Source organism: Copadichromis virginalis, linkage group LG3 (assembly GCF_057382275.1).
Source record: "Copadichromis virginalis isolate Kocher_CV1m ecotype Utaka linkage group LG3, C_Virginalis_male_GT1.1, whole genome shotgun sequence".
In the NCBI taxonomy this organism is placed as follows: Eukaryota; Metazoa; Chordata; class Actinopteri; order Cichliformes; family Cichlidae; genus Copadichromis; species Copadichromis virginalis.
In genome coordinates this window covers 7806113-7833754 of record NC_140620.1, presented here as the reverse complement: position 1 = coordinate 7833754, position 27642 = coordinate 7806113, and the positions used below count along the sequence as shown (strand labels likewise).

Sequence of the window (27642 nt, the reverse complement as noted above, 5' to 3'; positions counted from 1 at the left end):
TTTTGGGCTTGCTAATTGTGGTGGCACCAGTATGTAAATGCTATGACATAAATACAAATTCTATAACACCAGTGTCTTTTAAATTCAGGTATAATACAGTATAATAAATATAACCTGTGCTTGATAAGTTGAAAGTAAAAATCTTTGTTGTAAAACCAATATTTATGTGCCAACAGTTCTCTGCAGTCTATGCACCCTTAATTTAGTTGAGTTTTAATTTCTTTTGTACTGTAGGGTCTTTGTGTCTCTTGGCGTCTCTCCTGTTGAAGTTATAAAGAGAACTGAAAATGATGTTAGCATGAGCTTAGCACATTTTAAAGGTAAATGGAATATGGTTTTAATTGTTTGGAGGCTGTTTCCACTTACAGGGTGATAGGTTCCACTGGGGTCCACACAACCACAGTCTCTCAGTTCCACACATTTGTCATCACTGAGAATGAAGCCAGGGTTACACTCACAACCCTCCACACACACTTCCTCACAGCCAGGTGGTCCCACCACACCAAGACATGTCTCAGGACATGAACTCACACAAAGGGAGTAGGAGCTATTGGGAGGACAGGTCAGAGCTGTGTGGACAAACACAGGGATGAACAATAATGAGAGGGAACAATGGTGGACAAATAGCAACAGAGAAGGGAGTGGGTAGTAGGATGATTCAAAGACAGGGCACCTACGTATCTCATATTGATTTAACTCAGTGTCATAAATGAAAGCAAGGATAATATTAACTGCATTGAATATTTTACATTGGTTTCAGCATTGTGCACTGTATCTTAAACTCTCCTCCCTATACAATTATAAATATGATTATAAGTTCAATTATAATGTTGGTGAGCAGGATGTAATATATCGTGGTTATATTTACAGGTGGAGACAACTTCCAAATGGAGAAGCTATGGCATGCACCCCATTTAAAAGGGAAAATGCTGAAGGCTCATTTTTCCAAAATGAAAAGGTATTATTCAAGTCTTTATTCATTTATGCTTCAGAATGGGGCTTATCAAGCCAATGGGCGATGTCACTGTGACTATGTTTTATATATACTTTATGATATTCAGAAAGAACAGCTGATATTATTATTAAACTATCATATATCATTTAGATATATTTGGTATATCTCAGATTCAAACTTACGGCAGAAGTCTGGAGTTCTCCATTGGTAGACTTTGGCTCCAGCACTATGACATGCGTCAGTGTAGGCCTGGAGCTGGTCACACAGCACGTGCTGCTGGCCGTTGAACTGACACATGTCATACACACAGCTTTGGAAGAATGGAGTGGGATTAACTACACTGATGCACTCCCTGTAACAGAGAAAAGCACTCACTTAGCTTAGGTAGGAAAAGGCAGAGGCTCATATATACTGAAAATCTGAGTTCGAACAAACAAAAAAGCTACAATTGGTGGTGAAACAGTCAACAATTGTTGCATAAGTTTAGCAACAATTCACTAGCTGGGGCCAGTGAATAAAGGTGAATGGCTTAAACATGAATTGAACTGCGGTTTGGGGAAGGTCTCGCTGTGGACTGGCGGCGGCTCCTGGGCTGGCAGATCCCCAAAGAAGACATCCCCTAGAAGCAGCAATAACTGTGCATTGTAAAGGTGAAAGACCTCTGCAGGAATAATTCAATTTTTCAATTCAATTTATTTATACAGCCCCAAATCACAACAACAATCGCCTCAAAGTGCTTTATATGTAAGGTAGACCCTGCAATAATACCTACAGGGAAAACCCAACAATCATATGACTCCCTATGAGCAAGCACTTTGGCGACAGTGGGAAGGAACAACTCCTTTTAACGGGAAGAAACTTCTGGCAAAACCATTCCCATGGAAGGACAGCCATCTGCCGCTACCGGCTGAGGTGGAAGAAGGAAAGCAGGACAAAAGAGAAGCGCAGAGAGAAGGTGGTCAAGGATTCCAGAGAGTAGAGTGGTTGAGCTTGGAAAATTACGAAGGAATGGTGGGAGAAGACATCAAAGCAAATTTCAGACAACGAAAGACCTTAATAGATGAATGAGGAGAACCCCTGATCGAGTGGCAACGTGGCTCGACTGGTGTGGAGGCTGGATGGATGCATGTCTGTATTTTAAGACATCAGGCAATGGCTTGACGGCTCGTAAAAGCTTTTACTGCTGTGTTTGAAAATGATCGATATGGAGACAAAGACTGGCAATACGGTGTCAGGAATGTGCATTGTTATGTTTTGGGAAAGATAGATAGATGCATGGACCCTGGCATCCAAGTTATTGGGGAAAGAGGGAAGAGATACTGGCTTCCAGGTGCCAAAAAGCACGCTGCTGCATTTTGTGAAAAAAGGAGGGAATTCTGCTGTATTTGTAAAGGAGGAAAAGAGAAAGAAAACATGGCATCCCAGTGCTAAAAGCCTGCTGCTGTATTTGTACAGGAGGAACAGAGAAAGTAACCCAGAATCCCGGGCCCAAAGGCTTGCTGGTGCATTTGCAAAGGAGGGACAGAGAAAGAGAACCTGGCATTCCTGTGCCAAAAAACATGCTGCTGCACTTTTGTGAAAAGGGGACGGAGGGAAGAGGAACTGGCAACCCGGTGCTAAAAACTTGCTACTGCATTTGTGAAGGAGGGATAGAGAAAGAAAGCCTGACATCCTAGTGCCAAGAAGCATGCTGCTGCATTGTGCGAGGGAGGGATAGAGGTGAAGGGAAACTGGAATCTCCTGGGTAGAAAACCTTGTTGATGCATTTGCAAATGAGGAATAATAACTTGGCATCCTGGTGCCAAAAGCTCACTGTGGCATTTGCAAAGGAGGGTTATAGAAAGAACCTGGTATCCCAGGTGTTTTGCAACGATAGATAGAGATAAACTGGCAAGTCATTGGTAAAAACTTGCTGCTGCATTTGAGAATGAGGGACAAAGAACGAAACTGGCATCCCAGTGCCAGAAGGGTTCATTACAGCATTACAGTAATAGTATTGAAAATATTTATTCATATTTTACAGGTCAGTTGGGTGATTACCAGGCATGCTGCCATCTATTTCATGATTTTATAAGGTCAGGAAAAAAACGTTGTAAAATCCCAGGAATCCCATCAGTTTAACCAAGTCGATAACCAAAAGTGGAGGGGTTGTGAATTCTTACCGGAAGGGTCCAGTAGGGTCTGTAATTTTACCACATTTCTCTGGTTTTACAACTTCAGCTTCCAAATTGGGGTCACAGTCTGGATCAGGCTTTGTTCCTGGGGTACATCTGGTCAACACAAATACAAAACACAGTTACATCCTCTTCAGTTTGTCAGAAAGAGTCCGACAGCAAGGTAACGAAAGACATAACCAGAAGAAATCCAAAAGACAGAAAGATAGATATGTTGGAACTCACGAGTCATCTTCATCGTCTTTGGTCTGCCAGCTGTTCCCAAAGTCATTACTATTTCCTGCCACAGTGCCATCTGGTTTAGTGAAGTCATTGTCTGGGTTCCCATCATAGTCACCACAAAGGCCACACATTTGGTCATAGTAGGAGCTGGTAGGACAAAGTCAAGGCAGGATATGTAGGATTAAAATAAGACAAGCTTAAGAATATTTGCAATGTTTAATAAGGTGTTGCTTGGCCTTTTATTGGTAATTCTAGAAACAAATGAAGAGAATGCAAAGATCCCTGATACAATAAACCAGGGCATCGTTAGTATATATTAAAAGTTGCATAAGTCCACAATATGCACACAAATGGACTGCTTTGTTTTCACAACATACATAAAACAACTGGTGATGTTCAGCAGTTTAGATCGTTATCTATCAGAGTTTCTTCAGATCGTTAGGTTATGGTTGCATCGGAGGAAAGTGGTCATCAAAAAAAGAATGATGGAGCAATGGAGACAGTGGTCAGGTGTATTGTATGAATGTGTGAAGCAAATAAAAAGAAGTTCTACAATATCAAAATAGTTCAAACCAATATTTATACTAACCTGGGAACTGAGATCTGGGCATAATGGTTTCCATCCCAACGCACCCTCAAGCCAAAGGATGTTTGAAGCGTGATGAACTGACCAGCAAGACTAATAGACATGAGAGGAGAGGGGGAGTGGGGCAGAGCCACCCGTACTCCGTTCACCTGATTCAGTGATGAAGAAAAAGATGTTAAGAACATAAGAATATAAAGATGTTAAACAGACTGTGTAAACGTCTAATTGGTGGACAGGTCAGGGAGTATAAAAGTACAAAGAGTGTGCAATGTGCAGTATATCAGGCAAAAACAGACTTTGTATAGTTTTAACAAGCAAGACAGACATTGCTTTATGCCTATCACACTGTGTTATCTTTGGCATAGATTCAACTGTAAAATGGGAAAAATCTGTTTTGTTTTTTACATGCTGTTAGCAACAAAGTAACTAAAGATATAATTTGAGTTCTTTGCTAAAATGTCAGTTATGTGTAGACATAAGACATCCATGGTGATGATACAAATACTGTGTGGGATGTCTGCTGGCACACATTTTACTTAAAGATGGGAAATATAAGAGATAGTAATTCATTCACATACTGACCAGTGTTCTACTGCTCTTCATCAGGGTCACAGTAATTCCATCCACTGTCACATATAGCTTCCTCAGGTATGACACTCCTGCAACTCCTCTCTCTTCATTCTTTGCCTCCACAGAGAACCAAGGGCCTGCACAGGGAAGACCACGACAATCAGGAATATTGTGTGTTTATATTAAAGGTGAATATTGGCATTAACATACAAACCACCACTGACATTCAGTGTCTTCTCTTTGCAGCTAACGTGAATGAAAACAACATCTGTCATGCTTTGCGATGAAAATAATAAATGAGTAAATTTAGCTCATTTAAACTTTCATTTGTGCGTGTGGTGTGGCAAGACTAGAACAGGTGCAATGAAACCCAAACATCTTAATGAATAAATGTCTCAAAATAGTGTGTACCTGTGCTGTTCCTACAGCTTCTTGCCAGTGTGTAAGTACAGGTTCCCATGAAGCTGTAGTACTTCTTGTCAAAGGTGTTGTAGTGTGGATCCCCAGAAACTACACAATCCTGAAAACCTGAGAGAGGGGAAAAACATCAGGAACATCAGACTGAAACACAGATGATAAAAAAGATGCAAAGAATATGTCATTTCCTGACTAGACAAAAATTTTCTGCAATTCTGTGATTTTGTATTATAAAGAATCGCATGTAACAAGTGTTGTTATAGACAAACTGTACAGAAGAGAGCAAAAGAAACATAACAGCAACACACACATAAATATTTCACTGTTATTGAAAGTAAAAGACGCCTGTGGGTTGTGCTTCTCTATCTTCCATTGCTCAGTCTAATTATGTATATTAGAGCAGGGATAGAAAATGCTCGTTTGAGAACTTTGACAAAGTCTACAGCATCACATCAAACACAGTTGCAAAACTTTTCAGGTTGGCAGTCCAACCCATGAGATCTGGAAACCTACTTAGAATATAATGGCTACAGCTTTGCTGTGTTTTTTTTAGGCGTGAACATTACAAACATACTCGTAGGATAGCAGCCCAGCTCTCCATCCTGAAGTTTACATTCATGCATTGGGGGGCATTCAGAGGCTTCACAGGTAATTCCAGCTGCACCACACCAACATTTTCGCTTGCAGTCTTCCTCAAAAAACTCCTCTCCAGGCTGACAAACAGACAACAAAATTGACAATTAAGCATAGCAGGCACAGATGATTCTTTGTAGATCCTTTTATGCATGTATGTATGAAAATGTTGTTTTAGAGAGGACATAAAGAGACTGCAAGTGACCTGACTTGAAATACAAAGGACCAAATGATTCACTGCCGGCCTATCAGACCCACTTCACCATACCTCATAATACTGGCCGTTCGTGTGGTTGCAGCCACACATGTTCTCCTTAACGCACTTGCCAGCACTCAGGACATAGCTGGGATCACACACACAGGACTCAGAGCAGGGACCAGAGCAGGAGGGGGGTTTTCCAAAGCATGTTTCCTGACAAGGATCTGCACAAGGTTCGTAGTGGCTGTTTGGGGGACAGCTCAGTGCTAAGCAGACCACAAGAGGTTGAAGTTAGTGATAGGAAACAAAAGTATGTGCTGGTTAAAATATAAAATGACAGCTTTTCACAAGAAAAGAGATACGTCTTTGGCACTTCCAGCTGTGTTGTCTTCCGTGGAACTAGATTGTTTGAGTTTGGTGGTAACCCAGTCTCCTGCAGCCTCTTGGTATATATTGTCTGCCCAACTAGGTATGCTAAAGCAGCACTCCCTCGGTTAACTTTAGTGAGTAGGAAGCCCGTATGAAGTACTCTTCCACAAGTCAAAACTGACATAAACTTCTTTGTGTTATTTTCTCCCAACTACTCAGCCAAGCTGATTTTTACCTAATGATATACCTAAAGATATTTTACTACTAAATTAAATCATTTGTCCTTCCAATACTCACGGCAGAAGGTTTCATTCCTCCATGGTCCAAGGTTGACCCCACGATCTTGGCATTCATTGACATAGGCTTCAATGGCTTCACACAAAATGGGCTTGGCACCATCCAGCTCACACAAGTCAAAGACACAGTCCCTGAAGTAATTCTGAGAACAAACAATCACTTTGTTACGATGCTTTATATTGTGTGACCATCTAAAACCATATATTCAAATTATTCCACTATTACTAATATCACATTTTCACCCTGAACGCACACACACATACACAAATACAACAAGCTCAGAATAAGGACCTGTTCCACATTTGTTTATTATATGTGCACTATCCTTTACATGAACATACATTGGGGTTGACTTTGGGATGGCACACAGCAAAAGGTCCATTTTTGTCCAGCAGAATGCCACAATATCCAGAGCTTTCATACAGTTCCTGTTCTTCTTCATTGCACCCAGGGATCGTAGTGTTGGGTTTCTTATTACATCTGTCAAGACAGACCATCATCTTAAGAACATTTGTCTTTTGCCAATGGTAAATGTTTCTTTACACTTGCATCTCTGCAATACTCACTCTGGATTCATGTTCCAACTGTGTCCAAAGTCATTGGCATTTTCAGCTAAGCTTCCATCTGGTTTGCGGAAGTCATCTTTAGTATCTCCATCATAGTTGCCACACAGGCCACACAGCTTGTTCTGATAGCTGCAGAAAATGATTGTGTTAGAGTCTTATGCAAGAAAGACTAACAAGTAAGCCAGAACTACAACGTGTTTTAATTGCAGCCAAGTTTCTTTTCAGCAGTAGACTAAACCCCACACATTAGTAAGACTAAAAGATCAGACATGTACATTTGATGCGTTTGATAGCATCAGCATAGAATTAACTAGTCAGGAAATTAGAAGTTTTGTGTGATTTTATCTTGAAATTTTGAGGGAGCTGTTTGTGTTGCCCCTGCTACATTGTTTAAATAAAATATCCTAGCTGTGTCATTAATCTCTGCCTTTATCACCTTACTACTCCTTACAGATAAAGGATTCATGTTCAGTATATGAATATGTGTTATAGTTTTAGTTGTATCAGTATGGATGTAGATTTCTGGACTGGTGAACTTGTGATTAAAACACCACTTTATAAGGAAACCATGAATTTGGTCTTCACTCACTCTTCGATTACTTTAATGTCCATGAATGAGTTTCCATCATAGCGAACCGTCACACCAAAGTTCATGGAGACAGTGTAGTGTTTTCCTGACTTGAACACAGAAATACCACGGGACGGAGACAGTGGCAGATTGACATTGGTCCCATTAACCTGTATGGGAAAATAGGCAGAGTACATCAAATCTGGTCAATTATTAGCCAACATTTTCATTTTTGAATTACTCATGTCACAACATTACTATCTGTAACTGAAAAGAAACGTTCCTTTATCATGCCAATGATGTCTGAACAACTCAGCTCTTGCCCGACATGTCAAATGCAGCTGCCGGCATGACAAGCGAGAGTGGATCGAAGCCAAAGGCATGGATGCCCAAGAAAACAGTAGACCAGAACGATACCCGAATATTAAATCGCATTGTACCAGATCTAACAGGGGCTCGCAGTGGCCGCTTGGTCCCAATCCGAGACAAAATGGACGAGTCCTCCTCACTGAAGCTGAGCAAGACCAATGTTGAGCCAAACAGTTCTGCGATACTTTAAACCAGCCCGAGCCACTCCACTTGTTCGAGGCCAAAGAACTTGCACCCTCCATGGATCTTCTTCCTGTCGATATCGGAAAAATCATCAACACCGAAGTCAAGACAGCGATGCTGGCCTGGACGAGTTCCTCCTCACAATGCTGAAGGATGACGAAGCCCAGTTGGATGCCGCCCTTAGAAGTCCCCAAAATGCCTGCTGGTCAACATCGTGTGTACCCTATGAATGGGTAATTTCAATGACTTCAAGAAAGCTTTTGACAACGTCCACCGGCCGACTCTATGGGCTATCCCACGTCAATATGGAGTCCCCCAGCAGTTTGTAGACGCCTTTTGTGGTCTCTGCTCCAACTCCCGGTTCTGCGTCCAGACAGATGATTGGATGGCGCCCTTAGAAGACCCCTAAACGCCTGCTGGACAACATCGCGTGTACCCTATGAATGGGCAAAAGGTGTTATCACCAAACTTCCCGAAAGGCGATTTGGGTGACTGTAACAACTGCCGGGGCATCACGCTGCTGTCGGTACCCGGGAAAGTGCTTTGCCTCATTCTTTTGAATTGGCTACTGGGCCCCTACTGGGCTCGACTACGGAAGACCTCCAAGAATGGACTGCAGCTTTGCAGAGGGAGGTGAGGAAGTCGGATTACGAATCAGCGCCAAGAAAACCAAGGTACTCAGAGTTGGCTACACAACTGCCCATGTTCCCGTCATAATCAACCAATAACGTGCTGATAAGTTGGAAAATTTCACATATCTGGGCAGCATCATCTCGAATGACGGGATCTCTGATCAAGATGTCAACTCCAGAGTAGGGAAGGCTGCCGGTGTCCTCCGACATCTCCAATTCAATTCATTTAAATTCAATGTTTTTTATATAGCCCCAAATCACAAAAACAGTCACCTCAAGGTGCTTTATATTGTAAGATAGACCCTACAATAATACATACAGAGAAAAAAAACAACAATCATATGACCCCATTGACCAAGCACTTTGGTGACAGAGGCGTCTTTTAACAGGAAGAAGCCTTTGGCAGAACCAGCGAAAGCAGGGCCGACCAAATATCACATGACGTCGAATGTTTATGGATGATCTGAAAACAGTCGACATCGCCTGGGACGAAGCTGAAACATTCGCCCCTGACCGTCATCGATGGAGATTGTTAGCTGCCCGATGCGTCGCTCGGCGTAGGAGGAACTAAGTGTTAAGTGTAAGTGCAAGTTTCTTTCCATGGTCAATTGCAGTGGTTTTCAGAAGTGTTCCTGAGCATGTGCAGTGGTTTGTACCACAGAATGATGTTTGTTTGTAATGCAGTAGTGCCTGATAACGTGAAAGCGTGATTGGTTTTCACATGCAAAACATCCTGTTTCTTCCTCTCATGTCTTACCTGCACAGTGCCACCTTTGAGAATGGAGATCTTTATCATCTGTGCGTATACATGTACGGCATTCACATAGGAGATGGTCGGCCTGTTATACCGGTTTTCATTGTCAGTATGGACCTCAAAGTAGGGCACAGTTGTGTCATTGCATGGACTAGACATCAGATAGCTGCAGTTGCCCATGAAGTCATATTTGCGTTTGTCAAAGCTGGTGTAGTGTGGATCGCCAGATGCAATGCATGTGGATGTACCTAAAGGAATAATATATGAGAAAATTGTAATTTCCACACTGTCAACTATCAAGTTATACCGACTGACTGTAAAGCACAACACAAGGTGCTCCTTGTGCAGATGTAATTTATTACACTGCATTAAATCAAGTCAACAACAATAAAGTCAACAAACATTATTACCTTTAGGATAACAGCCTGCAACACCATTAACCTCTCGACACTCTTCAGTGGGGTCACAGGAGTTATCAACACATTCCAAAGTGTAGTTCCCTACACAGCGACACAGCTTTGTGCAGCCATCTCCAAATACTATCTCACCAGGCTGGATAAAATGAAAACAATCAGTACTGAGAAAGTATACTGTATGTCTTTAAATGTACACTGTACACAGTACTAACTAGGACATCTGACCTCATAATAGTTATTGTTGTCATCTAAACAACCACACTTGTCCAGCGGCACGCAGTGCCGTCCTTTGAAGACAAAGCCTGGTTTGCAGAAACACCCAGTGATGCAGGAGCCAGAACAGTTGGTAGAGGGTTCCATACATGTAGGAATGCAAGCTGGACCGCACTCTATATACTCTGCGTTAGGAGGACACAGGTCTGGATAGAAAGAAAAAGGATTACTGGAAAATGTGCAGATACTCTTTCAGGAACTAAAAAGGTAGGAAGTTATTATGCAGTCTTAACAAACTCAGTCCAAAAAAACAACATCAGTTGAGACAGAGGAGGTTTGGAGCACCTGTTGCTAAAATGACTGCATTTATTTACTGCATTTCTAGGGCCAGTCGGATAAAGCACTTGACACTGTAATCCACATCCATGCATTCATGCAGCTATTTCTATGTGAAGCTGTGTGATTAACATACCCAGAGGGTGGCATTCATATTCTCCATCTTGTAGTTGGCAGCTCTCAGTAGTTGGGTTACAGCTGGTGTTATGACACTGTAGCAGACCTCCACTGTGACACATACACTTTTGTTCACAACCCTCTAAGTACCAGTCATCGCCCACCTGACAAATGTACACAGAATGCAAAAAACAATCAAAATTCTGTCATGTAATTCTCTCTTATACATCACACGAATATAAAGATCAAAATGATAAATATACATTTGGATGCAAACCAGGGATTCTGTATGCCACTAACTAATTAGGCCAACCTTTACTCATTTATTTATTGATTTTGGGCTTGCTAATTGTGGTGGCACCAGTATGTAAATGCTATGACATAAATACAAATTCTATAACACCAGTGTCTTTTAAATTCAGGCAAAATACAGCATAATAAATATAACCTGTGCTTGATAAGTTGAAAGTAAAAATCTTTGTTGTAAAACCAATATTTGTGTGCCAACAGTTCACTGCAGTCTATGCACCCTTAATTTAGTTGAGTTTTAATTTCTTTTTTACTGTAGGGTCTTTGTGTCTTTTGGCGTCTCTCCTGTTGAAGTCATAAAGAGAACTGAAAATGATGTTAGCATGAGCTTAGCACATTTTAAAGGTAAATGGAATATGGTTTTAATTGTTTGGAGGCTGTTTCCACTTACAGGGTGATAGGTTCCACTGGGGTCCACACAACCACAGTCTCTCAGTTCCACACATTTGTCATCACTGAGAATGAAGCCAGGGTTACACTCACAACCCTCCACACACACTTCCTCACAGCCAGGTGGTCCCACCACACCAAGACATGTCTCAGGACATGAACTCACACAAAGGGAGTAGGAGCTATTGGGAGGACAGGTCAGAGCTGTGTGGACAAACACAGGGATGAACAATAATGAGAGGGAACAATGGTGGACAAATAGCAACAGAGAAGGGAGTGGGTAGTACGATGCACCCCATTTAAAAGGGAAAATGCTGAAGGCTCATGTTTCCAACATGAAAAAGTATTATTCAAGGCTTTATTCATTCATGCTTCAATTTGGGGCTCATCAAGCCAATGGGTGATGTCACTGTGACTATGTTTTATATATACTTTATGATGTTCAGAAAGAACAGCTGATATTATTATTAAACTATCATATATCATTTAGATATATTTGGTATATCTCAGATTCAAACTTACGGCAGAAGTCTGGAGTTCTCCATTGGTAGACTTTGGCTCCAGCACTATGACATGCGTCAGTGTAGGCCTGGAGCTGGTCACACAGCACATGCTGCTGGCCGTTGAACTGACACATGTCATACACACAGCTTTGGAAGAATGGAGTGGGATTAACTACACTGATGCACTCCCTGTAACAGAGAAAAGCACTCACTTAGCTTAGGTAGGAAAAGGCAGAGGCTCATATATACTGAAAATCTGAGTTCGAACAAACAAACAAGCTACATTTGGTGGTGAAACAGTCAACAATTGTTGCATAAGTTTAGCAACAATTCACTAGCTGGGGCCAGTGAATAAAGGTGAATGGCTTAAACATGAATTGAACTGCGGTTTGGGGAAGGCCTCGCTGGGGACTGGCGGTGGCTCCTGGGCTGGCAGATCCCCATGTACTAATGAGAAGTGAAACAGTGAAAGAATTGAAATTGAAAAAGGGGAGGGAGGGTTGGGAATGAATGGAAGAACAAACAGCTAGTAGTACTGGGGGATTATATATAGATAAGAACAGGAAGGGAAGTGTTTGGATACTTTATCTCTAATTCACTAGCTGAGCCCACATCCTCATTTTACATTTTACAGTGTTCCTATTAGAAAAAGGTGAATGGCTTAAACATGAGTTGAACTGAGCTTTAGGGAAGGGCGCAGAGGGGACTGGCCCCCTAGAGGCAGCAATAACGGTGCATTGTGAAGGTGAAAGACCTCTGCAGGAATAATTCAATTTTTCAATTCAATTTATTTATACAGCCCCAAATCACAACAACAATCGCCTCAAGGCGCTTTATATGTAAGGTAGACCCTGCAGTAATACCTACAGAGAAAACCCAACAATCATATGACTCCCTATGAGCAAGCACTTTGGCGACAGTGGGAAGGAACAACTCCTTTTAACGGGAAGAAACCTCTGGCAAAACCATTCCCATGGAAGGACAGCCATCTGCCGCTACAGGTTGAGGTGGAAGAAGGAAAGCAGGACAAAAGAGAAGCGCAGAGAGAAGGTGGTCAAGGATTCCAGAGAGTGGAGTGGTTGAGTTCGGAAAATTACGAAGGAATGGTGGGAGAAGACATCAAAGCAAATTTCAGACAACGAAAGACCTTAATAGTTGAATGAGGAGAACCCTTGATCGAGTGGCAACGTGGCTCGACTGGTGTGGAGGCTGGATGGATGCATGTCTGTATTTTAAGACATGAGGCAATGGCTTGACGGCTCGTAAAAGCTTTTACTGCTGTGTTTGAAAATGATCGATATGGAGACAAAGACTGGCAATATGGTGTCAGGAATGTGCACTGTTACATTTTGTGAAAGATAGATAGATGCATGGACCCTGGCATCCAAGTTATTGGGGAAAGAGGAAAGAGAAACTGGCTTCCAGGTTCCAAAAAGCACGCTGCTGCATTTTGCTCAGGAGAGATAGAGGGAAGAAAAGCTTGCTACTGCAAATGAAGGAAAATAACCTGGCATCCCGGTGCCAGATGTATGCTGGCGAATTTGAAAAAGACAGACAGAGAAATAGAACCTGGAATACCATTGCAAAAAGCATTCGGCTGGATTTGTAAAGGAGGAAAAGAGAAAGAAAACATGGCATCCCAGTACTAAAAGCCTGCTGCTGCATTTGTAAAGGAGGAACAGAAAAAGAAACCCAGAATCCCGGGGCCAAAAGCTTGCTGGTACATATGCAAACGAGGGACAGAGAAAGAGAACCTGGCATTCCAGTGCCAAAACACATGCTGCTGCATTTTTGTGAAAAGGGGAGTGAGGGAAGAGGAACTGGCAACCCGGTGCTAAAAGCTTGCTCCTGCATTTAAGAAGGAGGGGTAGATAAAGAAAGCCTGACATCCTAGTGCCAAGAAGCATGCTGCTGCATTTTGCGAGGGAGGGACAGAGGGGAAGGGAAACTGGAATCTCCTGGGTAGAAAACCTTGTTGATGCATTTGCAAATGAGGAATAATAACTTGGCATCCTGGTGCCAAAAGCTCACTGTGGCATTTGCAAAGGAGGGTTATAGAAAGAACCTGGTATCCCAGGTTTTTTGCAACGATAGATAGAGATAAACTGGCAAGTCATTGGTAAAAACTTGCTGCTGCATTTGAGAATGAGGGACAAAGAACGAAACTGGCATCCCAGTGCCAGACGGGTTCATTACAGCATTACAGTAATAGTATTGAAAATATTTATTCATATTTTACAGGTCAGTTGGGTGATTACCAGGCATGCTGCCATCTAGTTCATGATTTTATAAGGTCAGGAAAAAACGTTGTAAAATCCCAGGAATCCCATCAGTTTAACCAAGTCGATAACCAAAAGTGGAGGGGTTGTGAATTCTTACCGGAAGGGTCCAGTAGGGTCTGTAATTTTACCACATTTCTCTGGTTTTACAACTTCAGCTTCCAAGTTGGGGTCACAGTCTGGATCAGGCTTTGTACCTGGGGTACATCTGGTCAATACAAATACAAAACACAGTTACATCCTCTTCAGTTTGTCAGAAAGAGTCCGACAGTAAGGTAACAAAAGACGTAACCAGAAGAAATCCAAAAGACAGAAAGATAGATATGTTGGAACTCACGAGTCATCTTCATCGTCTTTGGTCTGCCAGCTGTTCCCAAAGTCATTACTATTTCCTGCCACAGTGCCATCTGGTTTAGTGAAGTCATTGTCTGGGTTCCCATCATAGTCACCACAAAGGCCACACATTTGGTCATAGTAGGAGCTGGTAGGACAAAGTCAAGGTAGGATATGTAGGATTAAAATAAGACAAGCTTAAGAATATTTGCAATGTTTAATAAGGTGTTGCTTGGCCTTTTATTGTAATTCTAGAAACAAATGAAGAGAATGCAAAGATCCCTGATACAATAAACCAGGGCATCGTTAGTATATATTAAAAGTTGCATAAGTCCACAATATGCACACAAATGGACTGCTTTGTTTTCACAACATACATAAAACAACTGGTGATGTTCAGCAGTTTAGATCGTTATCTATCAGAGTTTCTTCAGATCGTTAGGTTATGGTTGCATCAGAGGAAAGTGGTCATCAAAAAAAGAATGATGGAGCAATGGAGACAGTGGTCAGGTGTATTGTATGAATGTGTGAAGCAAATAAAAAGAAGTTCTACAATATCAAAATAGTTCAAACCAATATTTATACTAACCTGGGAACTGAGATCTGGGCATAATGGTTTCCATCCCAACGCACCCTCAGGCCAAAGGATGTTTGAAGCGTGATGAACTGACCAGCAAGACTAATAGACATGAGAGGAGAGGGGGAGTGGGGCAGAGCCACCCGTACTCCGTTCACCTGATTCAGTGATGAAGAAAAAGATGTTAAGAACATAAGAATATAAAGATGTTAAAACAGACTGTGTAAACGTCTAATTGGTGGACAGGTCAGGGAGTATAAAAGTACAAAGAGTGTGCAATGTGCAGTATATCAGGCAAAAACAGACTTTGTATAGTTTTAACAAGCAAGACAGACATTGCTTTATGCCTATCACACTGTGTTATCTTTGGCATAGATTCAACTGACAAAATGGGAAAAATCTGTTTTGTTTTTTTTACATGTTGTTAGTAACAAAGTAACTAAAGATATAATTTGAGTTCTTTGCTAAAATGTCAGTTATGTGTAGACATAAGACATCCATGGTGATGATACAAATACTGTGTGGGATGTCTGCTGGCACACATTTTACTTAAAGATGGGAAATACAAGAGATAGTAATTCATTCACATACTGACCAGTGTTCTACTGCTCTTCATCAGGGTCACAGTAATTCCATCCACTGTCACATATAGCTTCCTCAGGTATGACACTCCTGCAACTCCTCTCTCTTCATTCTTTGCCTCCACAGAGAACCAAGGGCCTGCACAGGGAAGACCACGACAATCAGGAATATTGTGTGTTTATATTAAAGGTGAACATTGGCATTAACATACAAACCACCACTGACATTCAGTGTCTTCTCTTTGCAGCAAACGTGAATGAAAACAATATATGTCATGCTTTGCGATGAAAATAATAAATGAGTAAATTTAGCTCATTTAAACTTTCATTTGTGCGTGTGGTGTGGCAAGACTAGAACAGGTGCAATGAAACCCAAACATCTTAATGAATAAATGTCTCAAAATAGTGTGTACCTGTGCTGTTCCTACAGCTTCTGGCCAGTGTGTAAGTACAGGTTCCCATGAAGCTGTAGTACTTCTTGTCAAAGGTGTTGTAGTGTGGATCCCCAGAAACTACACAATCCTGAAAACCTGAGAGAGGGAAAAACATCAGGAACATCAGACTGAAACACAGATGAAGCCACTGTAGAACAATCACCTAATAACAGTGCAGTTCACTGCTGCTTTGGAATTGTACTGGCATTAAAATAGATGCAAGGAATATATCCTTTCCTGACTAGACAAAAATTTTCTGCAACTCTGTGATTTTGTATTATAAAGAAATGCATGTAACACGTGTTGTTATAGACAAACTGTACAGAAGAGAGCAAAAGAAACATAACAGCAACACACACATAAATATTTCACTGTTATTGAAAGTAAAAGACACCTCTGGGTTTGTGCTTCTCTATCTTCCATTACTCAATCTAATTATGTATATTAGAGCAGGGATAGAAAATGCTAGTTTGAGAACTTTGACAAAGTCTACAGCATCACGTCAAACACAGTTGCAAAACTTTTCAGGTTGGCAGTCCAACCCATGAGATCTGGAAACCTACTTAGAATATAATGGCTACAGCTTTGCTGTGTTTTTTTAGGTGTGAACATTACAAACATACTCGTAGGATAGCAGCCCAGCTCTCCATCCTGAAGTTTACATTCATGCATTGGGGGGCATTCAGAGGCTTCACAGGTAATTCCAGCTGCACCACACCAACATTTTCGCTTGCAGTCTTCCTCAAAAAACTCCTCTCCAGGCTGACAAACAGACAACAAAATTGACAATTAAGCATAGCAGGCACAGATGATTCTTTGTAGATCCTTTTATGCATGTATGTATGAAAATGTTGTTTTAGAGAGGACATAAAGAGACTGCAAGTGACCTGACTTGAAATACAAAGGACCAAATGATTCACTGCCGGCCTATCAGACCCACTTCACCATACCTCATAATACTGGCCGTTCGTGTGGTTGCAGCCACACATGTTCTCCTTAACGCACTTGCCAGCACTCAGGACATAGCTGGGATCACACACACAGGACTCAGAGCAGGGACCAGAGCAGGAGGGGGGTTTTCCAAAGCATGTTTCCTGACAAGGATCTGCACAAGGTTCGTAGTGGCTGTTTGGGGGACAGCTCAGTGCTAAGCAGACCACAAGAGGTTGAAGTTAGTGATAGGAAACAAAAGTATGTGCTGGTTAAAATATAAAATGACAGCTTTTCACAAGAAAAGAGATACGTCTTTGGCATTTCCAGCTGTGTTGTCTTCCGTGTAACTAGATTGTTTGAGTTTGGTGGTAACCCAGTCTCCTGCAGCCTCTTGGCATATGTTGTCTGCCCAACTAGGTATGCTAAAGCAGCACTCCCTCAGTTAACTTTAGTGAGTAGGAAGCCCGTATGAAGTACTCTTCCACAAGTCAAAACTGACCAAAAACTCTCTTGTGTTATTATCTCCCAACTACTCAGCCAAGCTGATTTTTACCTAATGATATACCTAAAGATATTTTACTACTAAATTAAATCATTTGTCCTTCCAATACTCACGGCAGAAGGTTTCATTCCTCCATGGTCCAAGGTTGACCCCACGATCTTGGCATTCATTGACATAGGCTTCAATGGCTTCACACAAAATGGGCTTGGCACCATCCAGCTCACACAAGTCAAAGACACAGTCCCTGAAGTAATTCTGAGAACAAACAATCACTTTGTTACAATGCTTTATATTGTGTGACCATCTAAAACCATATATTCAAATTATTCCACTATTACTAATATCACATTTTCACCCTGAACGCACACACACATACACAAATACAACAAGCTCAGAATAAGGACTGGTTCCACATTTGTTCATTATATGTGCACTATCCTCTACATGAACATACATTGGGGTTGACTTTGGGATGGCACACAGCAAAAGGTCCATTTTTGTCCAGCAGAATGCCACAATATCCAGAGCTTTCATACAGTTCCTGTTCTTCTTCATTGCACCCAGGGATCGTAGTGTTGGGTTTCTCATTACATCTGTCAAGACAGACCATCATCTTAAGAACATTTGTCTTTTGTCAATGGTAAATGTTTCTTTACACTTGCATCTCTGCAATACTCACTCTGGATTCATGTTCCAACTGTGTCCAAAGTCATTGGCATTTTCAGCTAAGCTTCCATCCGGTTTGCGGAAGTCATCTTTGGTATCTCCATCATAGTTGCCACACAGGCCACACAGCTTGTTCTGATAGCTGCAGATTGCAGAAAATGATTGTGTTAGAGTCTTATGCAAGAAAGACTAACAAGTAAGCCAGAACTACAACGTGTTTTAATTGCAGCCAAGTTTCTTTTCAGCAGTAGACTAAACCCCACACATTAGTAAGACTAAAAGATCAGACATGTACATTTGATGTGTTTGATAGCATCAGCATAGAATCAACTAGTCAGGAAATTAGAAGTTTTGTGTGATTTTATCTTGAAATTTTGAGGGAGCTGTTTGTGTTGCCCCTGCTAAATTGTTTAAATAAAATATCCTAGCTGTGTCATTAATCTCTGCCTTTATCACCTTACTACTCCTTACAGATAAAGGAGTCATGTTCAGTATATGAAAATGTGTTATAGTGTCATGGTCCGTGGTCCTGTGTCTGAGGAATGCGTGACGCTCGGGTAGCCACACCCCCGGGCTATCACCGGCACATCTGTTCTCCATCACGGTGACTACACGGAGATCTACTGAACCCGGCACTGATGGAAGGCTCCACGCCAGTCCGTTAGTCCCCCCACAGTGGTAACTAGACTTCCATGAAAGCGTGCATTCCCTTCTGGTTGGAACTGTGTTTAATCTGCCTACTTGTGTCCAGGTTTCGACTCGGCGTCTGCCACCTGCCTGTCCTCCGGCTCAACTGGTTCACTCGGTGCATCATCTGGCCCATTCGCTATTTCCACGGACTTTCTGCTCACGGACTGCCACACTTCCCTCCCGAGCTCCCACAGTCCCGTTCCATCGTAAGCCCCCTACTCTAACTCAGTCCTGATGTGTTTTCCCTACTTTCCGGCTCCCTAGTAATCATCTCCCCTTTCTATTCCAGCCTCCCATGGTCCCGATCCTGGCTTCCTCGTGTCATTATTCCCCGGGTTTTTAGTTTCTTGTTTTGCTCTCTAGTTTTCCCGGGTCGCCTTTCGTTATTTCAATAAAGTGTCTTTTCTGTTAGCGCGGAGTCTGCATCTGGATCCTTCTGTGCATGCGCGCCGCGGCGCATGACATATAGTTTTAGTTGTATCAGTATGGATGTAGATTTCTGGACTGGTGAACTTGTGATTAAAACACCACTTTATAAGGAAACCATGAATTTGGTCTTCACTCACTCTTCGATTACTTTGATGTCCATGAAGGCGTTTCCATCATAGCGAACCGTCACACCAAAGTTCATGGAGACAGTGTAGTGTTTTCCTGACTTGAACACAGAAATACCAGGGGCCGGGGACAGTGGCAGATTGACATTGGTCCCATTAACCTGTATGGGGAAATAGGCGCAGTACATCAAATCTGGTCAATTATTAGCCAACATTTTCATTTTCGAATTACCCATGTCACAACATTACTAACCGTAACTAAAAAGAAACGTTCCCTCATCATGCCAATGATGGCTGAGCAACAGATTATGACATAAAAAAAAAAGAAGAACAACATAATAATTGATTATTTTCAACTTGATTCCACTCTAACCCATTTCAATAACAATTGGCACATGGGCACATTTATAGCTGTGTTACATTAACGCAACAAAATCACAACCGGTCCTTGAATTGTTTGTTTGGGTCTGGGTGTAGTTGGCCCAGGAGTTCTTGGTTTGGGTGTAGTTGTTTTTGGTGATGTGGTATGGAAGCCTTTCTGGATCTTATTATATGTTTGTTTTCTTTACATCAACTCCACCGTTGCCAGTCCCAAACCGGTGGACGCTGTCAAAAGCCTTCTAGTTCAAAGTTGTTTGGTGAAGTTGGTTCAGGACCAGCTGGCCTTTGACCCGCATGCTCCTGCAGAGCAGCATAAGAGGGCCACGGCCGCATACTAAGACCTTGTCGGACAGGTCAAATGCAGCTGCCGGTGTGACAAGTGAGAGTGGATCGAAACCAAAGGCATGGAAGCCCAAGAAGCAGCCGAACGATACCTGAACCTTATGTCGCATTGTACGAGATCTAACTGGGGCTCGCGGTGGCTGCTGCGTCCAAATCCAAGAGAAAAATGGACGAGTCCCGCTCACCCTAGCTGAGCAAGACCAACGTTGAGTCAAACACACGCCGAAGTCAAGAAAGCGATCCGATTCCTCAAGAGTGGAAAGGCTGCTGGCCTGGACGAGATCCTCCCTGAAATGCTCAATTACAGTCATCATCATCAAACTTCGGAAGGAAGGTGATTTGGGCGACTGTAACAACTGGCAGGGCATCACATTGCTGTTGGTACCCGGGAAAGTGTTTTTCCTCATTCTTTTGAGTTTGCTACGATGTGCAGTGGGAGAACGACTGGGAGAAGAGCAGACTGGCTTTCGGAGTGGCCAGTCCTGAGTCAACCAAATATTCACCCTCCGCATGATCATTGAACAAACATCGTAATACCAAAAGAAGATTTCTATTAATTTCATCGACTTTGAGACGGCTTTTGACAGCGTCCACCGGCTGACTCTAAGGGCTATCTAACTTCAATATGAAGTCCCCCAGCAAGTTTGTAGATGCCTTTTGTGGTCTCTACTCCAACTCCTGCTGCTGCGTCCGGAGAGACGATTTCTCAATGGATTTCTTCAAGATTAATACTGGCATCAGACAAGGATGCGACTTCAGAGTAGGGAAGGCGGCCGAAGTCTTCCGATGTTTCCAGTTCTACTCAATTTAATTCAATTTTATTTATATAGTGCCAAATCACAACAACAGTCACCTCAAGGTGCTTTATATTTGAAGGTAGACCCTATAATAATGCATACAGAGAACAAACCCAACAATCATATGACCCCCCTATGAGCAAGCACTTTGGCGACAAAGGCGACTTTTAACAGGAAGAAACCTGCGGCAGAACCAGGCTCAGGGAGGGGCGGCCATCTGCTGCGACTGGTTGGGGTGAGAGAAGGACCTATCTCTAACCTATTTGGAACTCGACGTCCCTGAATGTTAGGATCGAGATCAGACTATTGAACTATTGTCATTCCGATGGCACTGGTAGCTAGCGAAACCTGGCTAGCGAAACCAGGTAGCTAGCAAAACCTGGCTAGCTACCAGTGCTAGCCAGGTTTCGCTAGCTAGCACTGGTAGCTAGCGAAACCAGTGCCAGTTGAGTGATCAACAAATGTGATCACTCAACTCCTGAACATGTGCAAAGTGGTAAGTGTAAGTGCAAGTTTCTTTCCATGGTCAATTGCAGTGGTTTTCAGAAGTGTTCCTGAGCATGTGCAGTGATTTGTACCACAGAATGATGTTTGTTTGTAATGCAGTAGTGCCTGATAACGTGATAGCGTGATTTGTTTTCCTTCCTTCTCTTATTTCTTACCTGCACAGTGCCACCTTTGAGAATGGAGATCTTTATCATCTGTGCGTATACATGTACGGCATTCACATAGGAGATGGTCGGCCTGTTATACCGGTTTTCATTGTCAGTATGGACCTCAAAGTAGGGCACAGTTGTGTCATTGCATGGACTAGACATCAGATAGCTGCAGTTGCCCATGAAGTCATATTTGCGTTTGTCAAAGCTGGTGTAGTGTGGATCGCCAGATGCAACGCACGTGGATGTACCTAAAGAAAATAACAAGAGATAAATGGTATATTGGCATTTTGATACGAATGTAATGTATTGATGTAATCAAGAATTTAAGGCAGATTTTTCCGTGAAGGTTCTCAGCCATCCAGGTCATCGTAGTCTAAGAACCTTGGAAAGAAAAGTGTCTGGACTTTTCTTTAAGACATTTCACCTCTTCAGCTTCTTCAGTTCTAAGAGCAACTGGTGGACAGTCACAGACTTTTAAGCCCTATTGGGAGTGTCCCTAAGAGGATGCCAATGTCCACATTTTGGACAGAGAAGACAGATGGTTTGAAAGAGGAATAAAATAAGCCATTTGTCCACTGTGAATGACCATCTTTCAACAGAGGGACAGGTTTACGACACCGACTGTCTGCCATCTATAATGCAGTTTTGAGATCCTTCCCAGACGCCTTAACACCCATTCACATACTGGGTCATTTCACCTCAGTAAGTCACATGATAGGTTGAGGCTAGGTCTCACAATGGATTCACCCGAAACCTGTGCTGATTGTGACCCACACCTGTTTTCTAACCGTGGCTCATGTGATAATGGAGAGGAACATTAGGGGGTCCACGGCCCCCTTAGGTCCACTCCCAATTAGGGATGGGTTCTGACATAAACGGTATGACATAAACACTTGACCCCTGTTTCAATTCAGGGGGTCAGTGTTGACATTGTGGAGGACTATAAATATCTTGGAGTACACATTGACAATAAACTGGACTGGGCTGCAAACACCACAGCACTTTACAGGAAGGGCCAGAGTCGTCTCTATTTTTTGAGGCGACTGAGGTCCTTCAACATCTGCCAGAAAATGCTGAGGATTTTCTATGAGTCTGTTGTGGCCAGTGCGATCCTCTATGCTGTTGCATGCTGGGGGAGCAGGCTGAGGGTCGCAGATGCCAACAGACTTAATAAACTAATCCGTAAGGCCAGCAATGTTGTGGGGATGGAGCTGGACTCCCTCAAGGTGGTGTCGGAGAGGCGGATGCTGTCCAAGATAAAGACAATGTTGGATAACACCTCCCACCCACTCCATGACATGCTGGTCAGTCACAGGAGCACGTTCAGTGAGAGACTGAGATTACCAAAAAGCACCACTGAACGACACAGGAAATCTTTCCTGCCTGTGGCCATCTCCCTGTACAACGCATCCACTTAACACACTGTTTGCTGCTACAACTACACATGTTTCTTTTCCAACTATTTATTTATGAGTGACTTATGTATGTATGTATGTATATATATGTATATATTGTACTATTCTTAGTTAGTGTATTGTCTGTCTTGTCTTAATGTTGGTTTAAAATGGAGCACTGTAACAAAAAATAATTTCCCCCAGGGATCAATAAAGTATTCTGATTCTGATTCTGATTCTGATAACCAGACCGAAAAGCAGCGCACATTTCGGTGCTTTATTTCGGTGCTTTTTTTTCCTGAGCTGTGATACACTTTAGATTCTAGCCAATCATTTTACGTTTCCGAGGATGCCCAAGGCGAAGCGGTCAAAAGTCTGGCTGTACTTCACAGCAAAAGATGCAAACTCAGCAGCCTGCAACAAGTGCTTTGAGGTGATACTGTGCAAAGGAGGTAACACCTTGAATCTGATGAAACACTTGGCGATGCATAGCGTTTTTTTAAAAGCTGAGAAATGCACTGTATTTGATAGCTTGCTGCAAGACCTCGCACCAAGCACATTTACTGTGGATGTGGTGCCTGTTATTGACCCGGAGTTAGCAACATCCCCGAAGAGGAGAGTCCTGGCCCTAGCCCTGCCAGTGTAGCAAAAATGATGATGGTGGCGGCAGCAGCCATTCTTCTCTGGGTGAGTAGCTTACTGTTGTTCGTATGTAATTCACGTTGAGTAGGCTAACCACATTATTAAATTAATGCACATAAGGTGAACTAGCAAACACTGTCGGTGTTACATGCGGCCGTCTTCTTGTTTGATGGCAGATACTCCCTTCATGTTGTATCAACAGAAAAGGCTAACTTGGTTATCATTTTGCAGAAAAAAAGAGACTGCAAAAAATAAAAACATGAGAGGTTTTTGGACAAAGATTTTGTTCTCCATTCTTTAAGCACTGGTTCGAGCACCGTTTAAGCACCGGCACCGTTTCAGAAGTACTGGTTTGGCACCGGTATCGGATAAAACCTAAATGATACCCATCCCTAATCAGGACGCTACAACACAGAGCGAACACCATCCCCACAGACACAGCGGCCAGGGAGGCAGAAGAACATCACATCAAGAAGGCCCTGAGTAAATGTGATTATCCCAGCTGGACTTTTGTCAAAGCTGGTAAGGCGCCAAAAGAAAGCTCCAGCCGATCCAGGAGAGAAGGACAACGGCTGCCTATGTTAGGATGCCTGGGTCGTTGACCCAAGGTTTTGAGTTTATTATATTATTTATCATTTCTAGTCTTTGTTTTCTTTGTTAGAGTTCTGTCTTATGGTTTATGTCTCTGTGTAAACCTTAGTTGCTGTCTCCCCTGCCTGCTATATCCCCGTGTCCAGTCAGTGTCTGTGTCTGCCCTGGTTCCACGTCTCTGTTCCCTCTGTAGTGCTTGCCTATGAGTCTGTGTCTGTAAGTTCAGTCTGTGTTATGTTTCCTGTGTTACTTTGAAAGTCCATGTAAATGCATCTGGTTGTGCTTCCTTTGTCTCGTTAGGCCTGGTTTTCCTCAGCTGTGTTTCCCTCCTATTACCCATTCCCTGATTCCTCCCTCCGTGTATTTAAGCCCTGTGTTTCTCTGTGTCCGCGTTGCGATCTACCCTTATCTAGCTGCGTTTTCTATCTGTGTAAGTGTATTTTGTATTCCTAGTTTTGTTACCCTTTTCAGTTTACGTTCCGCCTCTGAGTGTCTGCACATTGCGTCCTCCTACTACCACCTAAAGAAAAGCCACCTAAAGAAAGCTCCAGGAGAGAAGGACAACCGCTGACTATATAGTGACCTATAGCTATCCCGTACATGTCAGGAGTATGTCAGGAGTATCGAAGCAGTTGAGATGCATTTTTTCTAAACACCGGGTCTCTGTGGCTTTTAAACCCCAAAACACGCTGCGCCAAAAATGGGTCCACCCCAAGGATCGGGTCCCCCGACACAAACAGAGTACCATAGTGTACGCTGTTAAGTGCCAGTAGGATTGTCAGGATTTATACATCAGGGAAACCAAACAACCTCTGGCTACAACACAGAAGAGCCACCTCGTCAGGCCAGGACTCTGCAGTCTATTTACACCTACAGGCCAGTGACACTCTTTCAATGATGAGGATGTAACATCCTGGACAGGGAGGAACGTGAAAATTTACGTGAAAAGGGAAAGACCATCTCTGAATCGAGGAGGGGGCCTAAGGGTACATCTGTCACCATCTTACAATGCTGTGATTGCAGCCATTCCCCAACTCTCTGTGAATGGGACTCATGGTTATTGATCAGTGGTTGTTGATCAATGGTCATGAGAATTTGCATAAGATCAAGGAACTAACTGTGAAGGTTCTCAGTCATCCAGGTCATCGTAGTCTAAGGAGCTTGGAAAGAAAAGCATCTGGACTTCTTTAAGTTGCTTACAGACATTTCACCTCTCATCTGAGAAGCTTCTTTCAGACCCAGCAACACACTCAGACCAAAACTGGTTCATCCTAAAGACAAAACTCCTAAACACAAACTTAACAATGTGGTGTATGCTGTACAGTGTAGCGAGGAATGCCCAGACCTCTACATTGGAGAGACCAAACAGCCACTTCACAAACGTATGGCACAACATAGAAAAGCCACCTCCACAGGACAAGACTCGGCTGTCCAACTGCGTCTAAAGGACAAAGGTCACTCTTTCGAGGATGCCAATGTTCACATTTTGGACAGAGAAGACAGATGGTTTGAAAGAGGAATAAAATAAGCCATTTGTCCACTGTGAGCGACCATCTTTGAACAGAAGCGGTGGTTTACGACACCAACTGTCTGCCATCTATAATCCAGTTTTGTTTTTCCTTCCCAGACGCCTCAACGCCCACTCACATCCTGGGCCATCTGACATGCGATTATTTAGAGGATCATTAGGGGTTCTTTGGCCCTCTCAGTGGGGTTACTCCCACAGGGTTTAAATCTGGGACTCTCCACCATTTGACGCTATAACTGAAGAAGCTTCTCAGATGAGAGGTGAAATGTCTTCAAGCAACTTAAAGAAGTCCAGATGCTTTTTCTTTCCAGGCTCCTTAGATTAAGGAACTGACCTCCCAGCCCATTGTTCCTTCTGCGGGCTGGTTTCAGTCATTATGCAAATGTACTGTTTATGAGATTGGAGAAACCTGCAGTCAGCTGAGACTGAAGAAGTCACTTGGATGAGTGACAAAACATTTCTCCCACAAAAACGCTACGTCCAGATGAACAGAATCAACCTCTGGAGTATTATATCAACAATCTTTGAACAGTGGAGTGGTAGTTGTGGACGTGACTACTTTAAAATATTTTTCTCTTTAGATGTGACTAGACCATCCATTGCATATTCATCTATTAAAATTACACATTTTAAGATGCATGTTGTAGTTTCAAGACAAATTTTTTGTTGCCAAACATTATTACCTTTAGGATAACAGCCTGCTACACCATTAACTTCCCGACACTCTTCAGTGGGGTCACAGGAGTTATCAACACATTCCAAAGTGTAGTTCCCTGCACAGCGACACAGCTTTGAGCAGCCATCTCCAAATACGATCTCACCAGGCTGAAAAGAATTAACACAATCAAAACTAAGAAAGCGTGGTGTATAATTACATATTATTCAATTCATTCCATTTTTAGTTATTTAACAACAGTAGTCGCCTCTAGATTTATTTTATTTCTCACAACAGTCAGAAGGAAAAACTCCCTTTTGACAGGAAGAAATCCCTGCCAAACCAGGCACAGTGAGGAGTAGCCATCCGCTGTGACTGGTTGGAGTTGAGAAAAAGAGAAATAAAGGCAAATAAGAAAAAAGACACACTATGGAACACAGCCAGATAAGTAATGATGAGATGAAAAGTGTTTTATAAATAAACACAAAAAGTGAAAAGAGTTAAGCAAAGAAGAGACATTCAGTCTATCATACGAACGCCTTAGTAGCCTTGACCTATTGCAGTATAACTAACTATTTTAGGGTCACCTGCTTCTACCCTAAGTATGAGCTTTATCAAAAAATTGTAAGCATAATCCTAAAAGCAGAGAGTCAAATCTAAACTGAGGGCTGGTTTCACAGAAGAGGGACCTGAAATACAACTTATGCTTGCTATTTTGTTACTACAGTCGACCCCCGATTGTGGTTAGGGACCACAATCACTCTGGGAATACTTAAGAACGCCCTCTAAAAACGCTTATAACTGCCTGTTTTAATAGTTCAAACATGAAATCACCCTGATGAAAATAACTAATGAATATTTTAGATATGCTTTATCAAAAAATCCACAAATAGGCAAATTTTCTGCCAATAATTTAGAGTTACATTCCACAGAAAAATCAACAAATACTGAATAGGCAGAGGTTGACTGTATATCTGTGTTTACTGACCGGGAATTTATGTAGTATATGTAAATAGGACATCTGACCTCATAATAGTTATTCTCATCGTCTAAACAGCCACAACTCTCCAGTGGTATGCAACGCCGTCCCTTAAAAACAAAGCCTGGTTTGCAGAAGCAGCCACTGATACAGGAGCCGGAGCAATTGGTGGAGGGTTCCATACAGGTGGGTATACAAGCTGGACCGCACTCTATATACTCTGCGTTAGGAGGACAGGGGTCTGGATAGAAAGAATAAGATGGAAAATAAAAAGGAGCATGAATGAAAGAACTTCTGGACTTCTGGAATGAAGTATTAATGGAAATATCTGATAAAACAAGTCTTAC

The 27642-nt window shown here is 42.4% G+C and overlaps 1 protein-coding gene across 1 annotated transcript in view; it reads right to left on the bottom strand.

Moving 5' to 3' along the window:
- Positions 1-27642, bottom strand: part of zanl (zonadhesin, like) — a 64278-nt gene that overhangs the window by 32009 nt on the left and 4627 nt on the right. The window contains exons 10-42 of the mRNA XM_085436631.1: positions 27343-27536; positions 26345-26486; positions 21510-21754; positions 19340-19488; positions 18097-18225; positions 17872-18010; positions 17531-17672; positions 16933-17129; positions 16606-16744; positions 15962-16078; positions 15563-15687; positions 14980-15125; positions 14395-14538; positions 14158-14265; positions 11798-11967; positions 11277-11479; positions 10596-10740; positions 10136-10329; positions 9905-10046; positions 9498-9742; positions 7578-7726; positions 6989-7117; positions 6764-6902; positions 6423-6564; positions 5826-6022; positions 5499-5637; positions 4919-5035; positions 4520-4644; positions 3941-4086; positions 3355-3498; positions 3118-3225; positions 1138-1307; positions 367-569 (exon numbers count right to left, since the gene is read on the bottom strand). Coding sequence (XP_085292757.1) covers positions 367-569; positions 1138-1307; positions 3118-3225; positions 3355-3498; positions 3941-4086; positions 4520-4644; positions 4919-5035; positions 5499-5637; positions 5826-6022; positions 6423-6564; positions 6764-6902; positions 6989-7117; positions 7578-7726; positions 9498-9742; positions 9905-10046; positions 10136-10329; positions 10596-10740; positions 11277-11479; positions 11798-11967; positions 14158-14265; positions 14395-14538; positions 14980-15125; positions 15563-15687; positions 15962-16078; positions 16606-16744; positions 16933-17129; positions 17531-17672; positions 17872-18010; positions 18097-18225; positions 19340-19488; positions 21510-21754; positions 26345-26486; positions 27343-27536 — 5123 coding nt within the window. The remainder of the gene's footprint in view (positions 1-366; positions 570-1137; positions 1308-3117; positions 3226-3354; positions 3499-3940; positions 4087-4519; positions 4645-4918; positions 5036-5498; positions 5638-5825; positions 6023-6422; positions 6565-6763; positions 6903-6988; positions 7118-7577; positions 7727-9497; positions 9743-9904; positions 10047-10135; positions 10330-10595; positions 10741-11276; positions 11480-11797; positions 11968-14157; positions 14266-14394; positions 14539-14979; positions 15126-15562; positions 15688-15961; positions 16079-16605; positions 16745-16932; positions 17130-17530; positions 17673-17871; positions 18011-18096; positions 18226-19339; positions 19489-21509; positions 21755-26344; positions 26487-27342; positions 27537-27642) is intronic.